The 12,681-nt window shown below is 42.8% G+C and overlaps 2 protein-coding genes across 5 annotated transcripts; one reads left to right on the top strand and one right to left on the bottom strand.

The window, feature by feature from the left end:
* The first annotated feature begins 106 nt into the window (after positions 1 to 106).
* mrpl47 (mitochondrial ribosomal protein L47) lies at positions 107 to 3,180 on the top strand. The gene is made up of 7 exons (XM_085266077.1): positions 107 to 276; positions 885 to 1,033; positions 1,297 to 1,357; positions 1,438 to 1,534; positions 1,609 to 1,739; positions 2,772 to 2,867; positions 2,953 to 3,180. The coding sequence occupies exons 1-7, from the start codon at positions 122 to 124 to the stop codon at positions 3,062 to 3,064; spliced, it is 801 nt and encodes a 266-aa protein (XP_085122203.1). The 5' UTR covers positions 107 to 121; the 3' UTR covers positions 3,065 to 3,180.
* Positions 3,181 to 3,291: 111 nt separating this feature from the next.
* Positions 3,292 to 12,678, bottom strand: actl6a (actin-like 6A). 4 transcript variants are annotated; one of them, XM_085266074.1, is made up of 14 exons: positions 12,486 to 12,678; positions 9,560 to 9,837; positions 8,725 to 8,899; positions 6,721 to 6,821; positions 6,403 to 6,500; positions 6,169 to 6,263; positions 5,340 to 5,446; positions 5,089 to 5,178; positions 4,956 to 5,017; positions 4,689 to 4,803; positions 4,488 to 4,568; positions 4,272 to 4,367; positions 4,026 to 4,112; positions 3,292 to 3,932 (listed from the first exon to the last, which is right to left on the bottom strand). In XM_085266074.1, exons 2-14 carry the CDS (start codon positions 9,668 to 9,670, stop codon positions 3,852 to 3,854), a joined length of 1,299 nt encoding a protein of 432 aa, XP_085122200.1. In that variant the 5' UTR covers positions 9,671 to 9,837; positions 12,486 to 12,678; the 3' UTR covers positions 3,292 to 3,851. The 4 variants fall into 4 exon arrangements, with proteins under 4 accessions (XP_085122200.1, XP_085122201.1, XP_085122199.1 ...); XM_085266075.1 differs by having other exon boundaries at positions 9,560 to 9,636; positions 12,486 to 12,677; XM_085266073.1 differs by lacking the exon at positions 12,486 to 12,678 and having other exon boundaries at positions 9,560 to 12,479.
* Positions 12,679 to 12,681: the final 3 nt, after the last annotated feature.

Below are 12,681 nucleotides of genomic sequence, written 5' to 3'. Positions count from 1 at the left end.
ATTATTAAATTAATATTATAATAATGTATTTAGCACCATAAAATTATTTAAAAATATATCTTTCTTCTTTTTTCTTTCTTTTTCTTTTTAAGAAAAAGAGACAAAATGCATTCTGGGTAATATGGGAAGCGCTACATCAAAAATGGCGGCGTCCTCATCCGCAGGACGCGTTTTGACTCTTTGCAAGCAGTTTCAAAATGTCTTTAGGATATCCTCAGCGACAAACGCGCGACAGGGCGCTGTTAGTTCGGCCAAATGCCAGACTTCTCTTCTCAGGTAAGAGATCAGTTTAATGCATTCCCCAAAACGGAACAATAATGTGGGTTAACAACGACACATTCAAAGCTGTCGGTCAACAGCTCAGCAGTCCCTGTTTGCGCAAAGATGCCAGTGATTGTTTACAGCAAAGTCAAAGAGACAGGTTTTCTTTATTACGGTGAGGTAGAAACCCCGAGTTCCCATGTTGATGTACTCAGTGGACATTTATGGTTTTATGGCTGTATTTAAGACTGAAGTGAGATTTTGACTGCTGTGATCGTGGGGTCTCCATTATGTCCCATCAATACACAGCTGTTAACTATACGTGTGAAAAGTAAGTCACAGCCTAAAGACCAACTGACAGGTCAGTGATGTTTTAGGACAGAAGAGGCTCCAAAGAACTTCAAATGATCCAAAGTCTTATTTGACGTTAAAGAGCTTAACACCAAAAATATCTGCCTGGGATTAAACCAGAAAGTGCTGAAATGTAACACTTAAATTTCAAGATGGAATTCCCTGAATTCAGTTTTTGTTGTTTGGGGGTTTTTTTAATTGCGGAAAAATAATTTACCTGCTTCGGCATTTGTTATCAGGCTTACTGTGTGCACTTTCTTCATGTTCAACAGGGAGAAGTCTCCCATTGTCACCCCATCCTGGAGCAATCCCATCAGCTCTCCAGGTCAGTATCGAGCTCTGCACACAACCATCAGCAGGAGAGGACTAGAGGAGTTCTTTGATTCACCTGAGAACTGGGGAGAGGCCAATGTGAAGTCAGGTAAAATATTACAGCACGCAAAGAGAACATTGTCTGCAGGTTTGATTGTAGTTTGAATCAACCTGAATATGTTCATTTTATTTGCACCTGAATGTAGATCAGTGTAAACGCAATCTGCTAAACACTATTTATCAGCACAATTTGTTAAAAAGTATAGTAAATACTGTTTAACAAATTGTTTGTGGTCAGATGTGTGAGTTTAGAGTGACATGATCATTTTACTATTGCACTAACGAGGTTGTTATAACTTCTTGCACTATTAGGCGCACCGTGGACTGCCAAACAACTGAGAACAAAGAGCAACGAGGACTTGCACAAACTCTGGTGAGCTGTGTGGAAATGAAGCGTCTCAGTGGAAACATTTAAAACATTTAGCGGCGTGTAACCCTCTGATTGTGTCTCAGGTATGTCCTGCTGAAAGAAAAGAACATGCTGCTCACACTTGAACAGGAAGCAAAAAGGCAGAGGGTCCAGATGCCAAGTCCAGAAAGACTAAGAAAGGTTCGTCTCATGCTGAGCTGATAGCTGACACGATGTAGGTGCCAATGATTATATGAGGCTTTCTCCCCTCCCAGGTTGAGCGGTCCATGATCAGGCTAGAGACGGTGGCGAAGGAGAGAGAGAGTGCACTGCGTCTGCTGCAAACAGGACAAGAGAAAGGCCGACCAGGAGCCTGGAGGAGGAACATATTTGGATATGTGTACTGGTGAGGGCAGTCTTGCATATCAGACCTACATGGGAAAAAGATATGTCATACCTTTATCATATGGTGATGGGGAAACGGCCTGTTTGCAGGACATAGTAGGTCCATATAAACACATGTGGTCCAAGCTTTGTTACACATATTTCATTCTCAGATTGAGCCTGAAAAATATTATCAGTGTTTTCTTGGATTGAAAAATAAAATAAAGAGTATTTACCAAGAAACCAGTTTAAGCTGCTTTCAGCTCTGCGATATGCTGCTTGATCCTGCTGGAAGCAGTCATCAGAAGATCAGCATATTGTTGTTATAAAGGGATGAAATGATCAACAACTATACTCAGCTAGGCTGTGGCATTTAAATAGCCCCCACACATCATACCACCACCACCATCAGCCTGAACTGTTGATCCGAGGCAGGATGGATCCAGGATTTCATGTTGTTTATACCAAATTTGGACTATTGTCTGAATGTTGCAGCAGAAATGAAATCTCATCAGACCAAACAATCTTTTTCCAATCTTCTGTTGCCCGGTGCTGGTGAGCCCTTGTGAATTGTAGCCTCAGTTTCCTGTCTGACAGGAGCGGCAATCCATGCGGTCTGCTGCTGCTGTGGCCCACCTGATCCTAGGTTCGACATATTGCGTGTTCAGATATGCTCTTCTGTATGCCTTGGTTCTAACATGTGGTGATTTGAGTTACTGTTTCCTTCCTATTGGCTTGAAACAGCCTATCAGTTCTCCCCTGAAACCACCAGGCTATTGTTTGGACAGAGAACTGCCACTCATTGGACAAATTTTCAGCAGTTTTGAACTATTTGGAGCAGCCAATCTGGCACTAACAACCACGTCACGTTCATCTTAACCTTGCCGCAATGCGATTGGCTTAAAGCGCTTCGAGTGCTCAGAGTAGAAAAGCACCACGTAAGCACCCGTCCATAGTTGTGGTAATGAGCAGCTGAACCGATTCATCCTTGGCAAAGCTAATTTGAGACTTTTATTGGACGCCCTGTAATCTCATTGATTTATTTCCTCCACAGGTATCGATTCAAAGAGTATGCTATTCCCTGGTACATGAACAGACGATACAAGCGCAAGAGGTTCTACACACCCAAGTTTGTTGAACCACATATAAGGTAAGACCAGTGTATGCAATATCATGTACATTTTTAAGTACGTGATACTTTTCTTACAAAGGATTTTACTTCCTTTCTCCTTCAGGCTGCGTATTGAGAATTACCTTCGGGAAAGGGCAAGGAATGAAAACTTAAAGAAGAGACGTCTCACCAAGTTACAGGAGAGGTTCCCCCAGATTAAAGCTCCTGCATCCTGAAAATGTGGATCTGACTAGTGTGAATCAGCTCATCAAATAGCCATGGATGGACTGAAACTGTTGTATGACCACCTTTCATGTGATCTCAAAGATAAATTATGTAAGATGGCTCTAAAGTGTGCCGCTCTCTCTATTTGACCCCGACTCCGGTGTTCTTTACGCTCCTGTATGAAAACCCTCAGAACTGAAGTAACCAGTGGGCTATTGAGACTACAGCACTCAGTTAATCATTAAAAAAAAAACAACTTTATTTGTAAAAGACCACATGAAGCCAATGACAAGCAAGACTGAAAATTAAATACAGATTTGAGTTAATACCAGTAAGCACAGGTAGGAACGGACTGGCCTTTACCTGTGACGACTTGACCTGCTACATAGGAAGAAAAAAAAGGTTCATGAACGAGACGATATTCACGTCAAACTAACAGGTTGTTTTTCCAAATACATCCTAATCATCCCAAGTTTACCATATCAGCATTCTGCACAAATCATTTTGGCTTCTGTACTCTGTCGTTTTGATCAGAAACTTGACTTTTTGATTCGAGGTTCCCACCAACAACTTACAGATAAGGCAACCGGCCGACTTTCAGGGAGCTCTCAGAGGAGCTGAAATTGCAGATGTTTGTTTTCTACAGCAAATCCCAGACAGGTGTATGGACAAACTCTGTTTTAAAAACAAGTCGTACAAAAATAAAACAGCGAGGTGTTCCTGAGTCTGGGTCAGAGGGGGGAACCATTCACGACGTTGAGCTTGCAGTGAAAAAGACGATGAGGATCGGGGGTCAAATCAAGGGCACTTCCTGTCCACGCACTGCTTTCCTCCCTCCTCATACTCCTGTTTGGAGATCCACATCTGCTGGAAGGTTCCCTGGAGGATGCAAGAAAAATGTTTAAAAGACTCTGAAAACACTTTAGTGCCTTTAATGTGGTACAGACATGAAGTCATTTTGTGTGTCCTTACCAGAGATGCCAGGATGGAGCCTCCTATCCAGGCGCTGAACCGGCGCTCCACTGTAGTGCTGTTTGCTATCAGCTTCAACCTCATACTCTGCAAAAGCACGCGATTAAAGATCTCTCAAAAAATGATGAACAAAATGTAGCAAATTTAAAATGGAAAGACAAACATTGCAGTACATCACTGACTAAAGCTAAAGATGGTACTGATAAAAACATATTTAGTGACATGCTGGCACTGGCTGATACTCACCGGAGGGGTTTTCTGGGAGAGTTCTCTGTTCAGTCGGTCAGTGAAGCCCTGAATGAGCGTGTTTCCACCAGTCACCACCACACTGCCATACAGACCCTTGGATAACAGTCACAGGTCAGTAAGTGGGGTTGTAGGGTTTAGGCACAGATACGAAGCACAAAAACTACTCAGATTACATAAAACTGAAAAGAAAATCCAGTTGAACGAGGTGCTTACAGGCCGGATGTCGATGTCGCACATTCCCACACTTGTTGTCACGACGTGGCCAACTCCTAGCATGGTGTTCCCAGACAGTCCCTAAAAGCGATCAAACACAAATGTTACATTCATAAATAAAAACATTTGACCACCTCAGAGCAATATACATTTAATCACCAGCGCCGTTCATTCATCCGGGACCTGCTGAGTAAAACTCACCTTAGCATTGGAGGGGTCAAACAGCCCCTCTGGGATCTTCAGCCTCTCTGCTCCAAAGTCACAGTTGTAGCCATTGGGCAGCTCATAGTGCACTGTGGGCATCTGGGCAGCAACCCTGATGAACAAAAGAAAAGGGGGGGAAAGTACTGAAATGTATCATATCGATCTATGTGTGAGTAAACATCTCTGGTTCTAATGTGACTCTTTTTCTAGTACAGCGTTAGAGTGAATCTGTTAAACTGAAGTACAGGATCAAACCACTCTCACTGTTCATCATATGGAGAGTCTGACACCTGCAGCACTGATGCCTGGAAGTCCTGGATTACACACTGGAAGAAAAAGACACTTTCATTACCAAACATGTAATTATTATTACTGTGCTGCCGAGTTTGCTGCTTACATTACACATGTAGTTGTGCCAAGAGCGGGTGACTTGAGGTAGTTTCTCCTTTTTCTTCCAACTGGCTTGGGCTCCCTCCCGCACTGGATCCTGTATGGACAAACCCCCCCACTGTGGTTAGACTCATGGCAATAAGGCCTTGAACCCAGTAATGTGGCAATGATGTGTAGAAAAGCCATGCGTGGTAAATGTTGAGCAAAGTTAATCATTTAACATTCATCAAATGAAACAATCACTCCCACAGATCGTACCTTCGATGCAATCATGTAGGGAGGGATTATCTCCACATTTAGCTCCTGAAACAGCTCCCTGCACTGCATGCTCATGAAGTCTCCAGCCAGGGGCGACTTGACGATGCCTGTTGAGAGTGAAAGAGTAACGCAACTTCAATGACACGGTAACTTTGTAGGCACCGTAACACATATCATTTAAAAGCACTCAAAGACCGTAATGTGACTTCAGTAACACCCCATTTATCATTTTCTACAAAGACTGCACAGTAACAATGACCCTGAATGGATCACTCCCATTCCTGCTGGATTTTGTCCTCAGCATAATTAATAAATCTGGTCTTATTAACTAATGAATAAAACCTGACTTTGCTTTTCTATTTGTCAGATATCCTGTTCTTCATTTATCTTTAGAAAGACAGTAAACAAAAAAGGCCACAGAAAATTTTTGTGGATGTAGTGAAAGAGGACACGCAGAGTGCTGCTGTGACAGAAAACAATGCTGCTTAGGAAAACGTTAGATGGACACACGATCCGCTGCAGCAATCCCTGAAGGAAGGAGCCCAAAGGAGGAGGAGGGCAAGTACTTGACCAATCAGAAACGTTCACAGTAAATCCTGCTCCCAGTCTCACGATACCTTTGCAAAATAATCTCCCACAGTTCAAAAACATGCATGTTATGTTAACGGTCCATCCATCAGCCCTGCGACAGGCTGGTAACTTGTCCAAGGTGTACCCGCCTCCTGCGTTACGGCAGCTGGGATTGGCTCATCACAGCAAGCTGAGCTCTTCTGGTCAAACTGCAGTCCCTTTATGATTTTATGATGTGTATGTTACAATAGCTTCTCACCTTGCTGCAGAACATAGCCGTCGTGCACTGGAATTGCAGTAGTGTGTGTTGCACCACTGTCTAGAACCAGGCCTGTAGACCGCCCATTGGCAAAGCTTGTATGTTTAAAGTTAAAGAAATATGTGGTTTAAAGTCCAGCAGATGGCATGAAATTTCATCAGAGCTGTCTGTGATGATTAACTGAACGCACTGCTTTAGTGTCCGTCCTGGATGACGTGAAACAGTAAAGGATACGCAGAGAGCACGGCTGACTTGCAAAGGAAGAAGGCAGGAATGTTGTAATGCTCAAACATCAGCTCTGTTAGTTTCTCTCTCTTTGCTCGTGTGTTCCACTGCAAACACAGAACAGAAGTTAGCCCACTTACAACAAATCACTGCCAGATACACACAGATACCTGCAGATGGTGATGAGGGCAAGGACAGGAAACACACTCTTCACATGGCGCTGAGCTCAAATAGCTCAGATGTTAACATCAATGTGTCACATATTTATTTTTAAACAGAGCAGCAAATCAAACCGATTTATTTTTTGAGACTCAAAAGTTAACTCACCGACGCCTCTGACATGAGCACGGGGTGCAGGCTGGGTTCAGACTTGAAGTGCATCTTGTACGTGTGATCCAGAATAGCCTGGAAACTGTCCCAGTCCTCAACTAGAGGCAGAGTTAAGAGAAAACAAATGAAGGGCCTGGTAACTGCCAAACACCTCTGAAATCTTTTTTTATGTCACCGTACCTACATTAAAACATATGACAAAGCAATCACTTGTGCATAGAATAAGGTAGCCAAAACCATTTACATTTCATATGAAGAGCTGCAGCTTTTTGTTAACATTTACTAGTTTAAATTAAAAGACGTGAATATCAATCGTGGCTCAAGAGTTGGCAGTTCGTCTTGTAATCGGGCAGTCTCGGTCGTTGTGTCCTTGGGCAAGACACTTCACCCGTTGCCTGGTCAGAGGGGCTGGTGGCGCCAGTGTCCGGCAGCCTCGCCTCTGTCAGTGCGCCCCAGGGTGCCTGTGCCATCACCAGTGTGTGAATGTGTGTGTGAATGGGTGGATGACTGGGTGTAGTGTGAAGCGCTTTGGGGTCCATAGGGACTAAGTAAAGCACTATACAAATACAGACCATTTACCATAAGCAAATAACAGCAACGTTGTCATGCTAAGGCTTTGCAGTCTCTGTGGATACAGACCTCAAAAAGCCCCTTCATCAACACTATCATGTGTGTTGGGTCAGATGGTGGAGAAATTGGAGCAATTATAATTTTTTTTAGATAATAATTTGAGCACCAGGCACCATTTTTCCAGGTTAGCCCTCTAAGGGAGACTCTGGTCCCACTGTGCTCTTCTGCTGCAATTAAGATTTGTGTCACACTCATCTCTAAATAGCCTGAGAAACTCCAGTGGACCAGATTCTGATGAGCATCAGCAGCTAGGTCAGTGCACTGGGGCACTTGCCATCACTAATACTTTGGGTAAATGCTTTAAAAAGTGTCAACACCATCAGTGGACTGCAATCACTTAATACTTTAACTGGCAAAAGCCATTTATTATCTGTGAATCAAGCCACTACAAACAAACATGGCCATTACAATTTTTAGTTGTCCAACAGTCCAAAACCCAAATATAGAAGCAAACTGCTGCGATGTTAGAGCCTGAAATGGCTTAGTTAAATGAATTATATGAAAAAAAACTAACAGTAACTTTATGTCACTTCTGATACTAATAAATGTTCAAGTAAGTAAATCTGAAAACTAAGTAAAGGGCATTTAGGGCAAATGAATAATTGTTTCACCCAAAGAACAATCAAAAGATCAGTCGATGACGTGAACAACCATAAACTGCAAATATCTGAAATTTCTAATAAGGAAAGAAAACTGTTCAGCTGACCAGAACATAAAAACGAACCTCTAAAGCTTAGTCCGCTCCAGCATACAAACACCATCGCAGAAGAGCCAAATCACCAATTTAGTCTTTTTTAAACCAGTTTAGTTCATTTACAGCCCTGCTGCTCACTGGGGAACCAGACCAACAGCAGCAGCAACAGCCCTGGTTGGTGACCGTTAAACTGAAATCCAAAGTTTTTCAAAATAAGCCCAAACACAGTTTGGGTTATTCCGCACATGCCCCGTTATGACACAGACACTGCAGTAAACCACAGATTGCAGAGGGCTTGGCTTCCATCAGGAGAACACTGCACACCACAGCTGATGCTGATGAGCTGCCTTGAGCTTCAAATAATCTCATTAATATTCATGATGCGCTCCAGTCATATATATATATATATATATACACGTCAGCCAGGGTTTAACGAGCTCGCCAATGAAGTCGTTGTCAGACCAAAACAGACTAATTATGGATTTGGATCAAGCAGGCCAGATTATACACATTCACATTTGCATCAGAGATCAAAACCTGTTCCGTGTTTTCCAACAGCTCTTCTTCCCATTTATTTAAATCCTTTTTTACAACATACATATGAAAAGATCAAGGCCAGTCTTTTATGTACAGGTGAAAAAAGTCCTATTCTCCAATCACTTGGACTAAACGCTTACTCATGCCATTCTTGAGCGGAGACATGACCTCCATGTTCTCTCTGGGTACCCTCAGCTGATTGGTATCAATATAGTAGGTGGTGCCGCTCTGCTTGCCCTTGTCACCATCAGTCTCCATGGGTGTGCTGCCATCCTCTCGGTCAAGAGTCACACCTATTACTGTGGGAAAGTCCGCCTGAGATGGGACAAAAGAAACAAAACACACCAAATTACAGGTTAAGGCTGTTTGCAAGAGCCTGATTTCGGACCAGCATAACAACAGAAATTCACAAAAACTCCTTTCACAAAGTTAGTCATCCTCCTTTGCAGTGAGTGAATGAATTGACATTTTTGTGGAACACTGAGGTGCCATAATGTGATGCAATCCCTCCTGAATTATGAAGACAAACAGTTGGGAAATTTTCAAAAGTACCTGATTTGAATCTGGCCGTTTTTGACCAGTTTATTATGCAAAAACTGTATTTACAGTGTCTAGCTAAATGCTGAGAGGATTTTCAGAAGAAGAGGGTTATGTCAAAAGCAGAAAGAAAAAACATCTTTTAAATGGTAGAATTTGTGCTTGCATATAATCTGCTGATAGGCGATTAGTGTCCATCTGTAATGTCTTACATTTATTCACACAAGATTCATTTTATCCCTCAGGACTTGCACGTAAACCAGAGGAAACAGAAAAAGGAAGTATTCTGGAATAATCTGAACTCAATTTATGCCTCCTGCCTCCAAGGTGACTCCAACCCTGATTTCTCATCATTGCCGTTCCCCCAGAGGGATGTTGAAGATGCACAGAGGAAGAAAAGACACGTTGTTAATAAGGTCATTCGAGTGAGCCACTTACCTTGGGACAGTCTTCTCCTGCGTAGCCAGCTCTTACAGAATAAGAGCCAATGTCAAACACCAATGCTCCCACCTCATCTGCAGAAATAAGGGAAGGGCTGCGATTGAACATTTTTCGAATGAAGTTATGCACAAAATATGGGGGAACATTTTATTCCTGTAATTTGTACACAATGCGGGCAAAAGTATTGGGCTACACATCTTAATCTTTGAGTTCATGCATTTTCACTGCCACAGGTTTATAACATCAAGCTCCCAGCCATGCAGCCTTCATAAAATCTGTAAAAAAAAACATGGGTCTTTGTAAAGAACTTATTGATAAATTAGACAGCAAATTATTTGAGACGTTCAACAATCTCTCCCAGAGTGATTGCAGTCAATGCACATCAGACTGCAACTGTTTGCAGAAAGGTTGCCACCAACAAGGTGAGATGTGCCTCCTTATTGATAGTATTCCCAGAATATTTTAATTTATTTAATAAAAGATTTATATTTAGTGTCACTGGATCGATACAATATCCCCACGCAAAACATCGCAATACTATGCTGTATCAATCTTAAATAATCATTAACCTCCTAAGACCCGAACTCTTCCACGGCATGCATTTTTGATTTCTCTTTGATATTTGGGCTGATTGGGATCCAATGAATGTAAAAAATATATATAAATTACTAAAAAAAAATTTTACCTGATTTTTTGTTTCTAAGAAAAATGAGAACCATATATGAGGATATTTGTTTAAAATTTCGACAGAACAGTAGCAGTATAATGTCCTCATGAGTGGATTTCAGGCCCTTGTAGAGCAAAATTGAGTATTTTGGTCTAAATAACCCAAAATGTGATGTCTTCATATGTGGACGCCAGGTCCTAAGAGGTTAAATACATTGAAGCTATCTATAAAGTGAGGTATCAAATACAAATTATATTACTTATATGTGTATATGCGTGCATGTGCGTTGTTTGTTGTTGCTTCTGTTCTTTTCTCCTCCCTCACCCAGGCAGCTGTCCCCACCTGTATGAAGACTGCCACCATCATCCCAGTCCCCAAGAGCTCTGCTGTGACAGCCAGTAGCCATCATGCCGATCGTCACGAAATGCTTTGAGAGGCTGATTATGGCCCACATCAAAGCCACCATCAGAGTCACTTCAGACCCACACCAGTACGCCTACCGGAAGAATCGATCCACAGAAGATGCCATCTCTTCTGTGGTTCACACCACCCTCACCCACCTGGAGCAGAAGAATTCCTACGTCTGTTTGCTCTTCATGGACTTCTTCTCCGCTTGCAATACAATTATCCCGCAGACACTTGTTGACAAATTACTGACCCTGGGACTGAGCTCCTCTATTTGTAACTGGGTCCTGGACTTCCTGACCAACAGACCGCAGTCTGTGAGGATCCACAACGTCTCCTCATCTTCCAGAGTCCTCAGCACTGGCTCCCCTCAGGGCTGTGTGCTAAGTCCCCTCCTGTTCACGCTGCTTACATATGACTGCTCACCCATCCATCCAAGCTGTGTTATTATAAAGTTTGAGGACGACACAGCTGTGGCTGGTTGCATCACAAACAATGATGAGACCAGCTACAGGAAGGAGGTGGAACACTTGGAGGACTTTTGCAGGAAAAACAATCTCTGCTTAAATGAGAAGAAGACGAAGGAGATGGTTGTGGATTTCAGGAGGGGAAGACACACACCCCTGCACGTTGGAGGATCTGCAGTCGAAGTAGTACCCAGCTACAAGTACCTGGGTACGTACCTGGATAGCAACCTCACCTTGAAAAAAAACACTTCCAGCCTGATCAGGAAGGCTCACCAGAGCCTCTACTTCCTGAGGAGGTTGAAGCGTGCGGGAATGGAGAGCTCAGTCCTCATCTCCTTCTACAGATGTGCGGTGGAAAATGTTCTGTGCTCTGGCATCAACGTGTGGCACAGAAACTGCACTGTGGCACAGAGGAAAGCTCTACAGAGGGTGGTGAAGGCTGCACAGAGAGTTGTCGGAGGCAGCCTCCCAACCGTCACAGACATATACACCTCCAGATGAATGAAGGACCCCACTCACCCAGCACATACATTCTTTGTCCCCTCAGGCAGGAGGCTGAGGAGCATTAAATACAAAACCAGCAGACTGAGAAACAGCTTCATTCCAGAAGCTGGGAAACTTCTCCATGCATAATGGACAAGAACTGTTATTGTAGCACCTTAACCACTACTGACACTTATTGACACTGTCACTTTATCAATGCTGGTCATCATGCCCTTTGCTGCTAAAGTATTTATTTACACCTATATTTATACCCACACTCTATACTGGTACTCAGCTTGTTGCACTCTACTTATAATATTATTTATTGTATTGTCTTATTAGCTCCTTGAATCCTTTCTAAGCATCTTACTATAAGCCGCATGCGTCACTAATGAAAAGGTCTATTCGGTACCTACACGTTTATAACAACTGACACCGGCTACCCGGAGGAACTATGAAGTTATTCTCTGTAAAACACAGGAACGACAGGATGGGTCATCAGTATGTCTTTGCAGGGTCTTTGTATTGGGTTTATCGCGATGAGAGCCTCGGTATCGTCATAACTACCGTTATTTTTACCGTTACATAACATAAACGGTATTTGTTCGTGAGCTCGGCAAGCCCATTTTCATTCATTTCCTTGCTAGCTAGACGACACCGGCTGAGTGACTTGTATAACACTTCACGTCTGCACGACTAAGCACCTGTGATATCTATATATTTGAACAGCCCTAAACACATGAGAATTAAAATGGACACAAGACTATATCGCTGACCAACTACGAAGCAGAACTTTAGCATAGCTAGCATAACGAGCTAACTAGCTACAAAGCTGGCTAGCTCCAACCAGGGACAACGTGGACGACAGTTGTGTATAAAATCAGCATATTATCATACTCACCACCACCGTACACTCCACCACTCATCCTCTAAGTTATAACGACAGTAACTTTAACAATATATGTTATTACAGGAGAAACACAACCACAAAGCGATTAATCACAACAAAGGAAATCTGCTAGCATGCATCAGTCCAACAAAGCGGGCTCCACAGTGCTTCGAGACAGCTGTCCAATCAGAGTGCAGCAATTCTCAGT

The sequence above is a fragment of the Mchenga conophoros genome, linkage group LG23 (assembly GCF_057382185.1).
Source record: "Mchenga conophoros isolate Kocher_MC1m ecotype Shallow Benthic linkage group LG23, M_conophoros_male_GT1.1, whole genome shotgun sequence".
In the NCBI taxonomy this organism is placed as follows: Eukaryota; Metazoa; Chordata; class Actinopteri; order Cichliformes; family Cichlidae; genus Mchenga; species Mchenga conophoros.
Note: the sequence above shows the minus strand (reverse complement) of the source record. Positions and strands in the feature narration are given on the sequence as shown.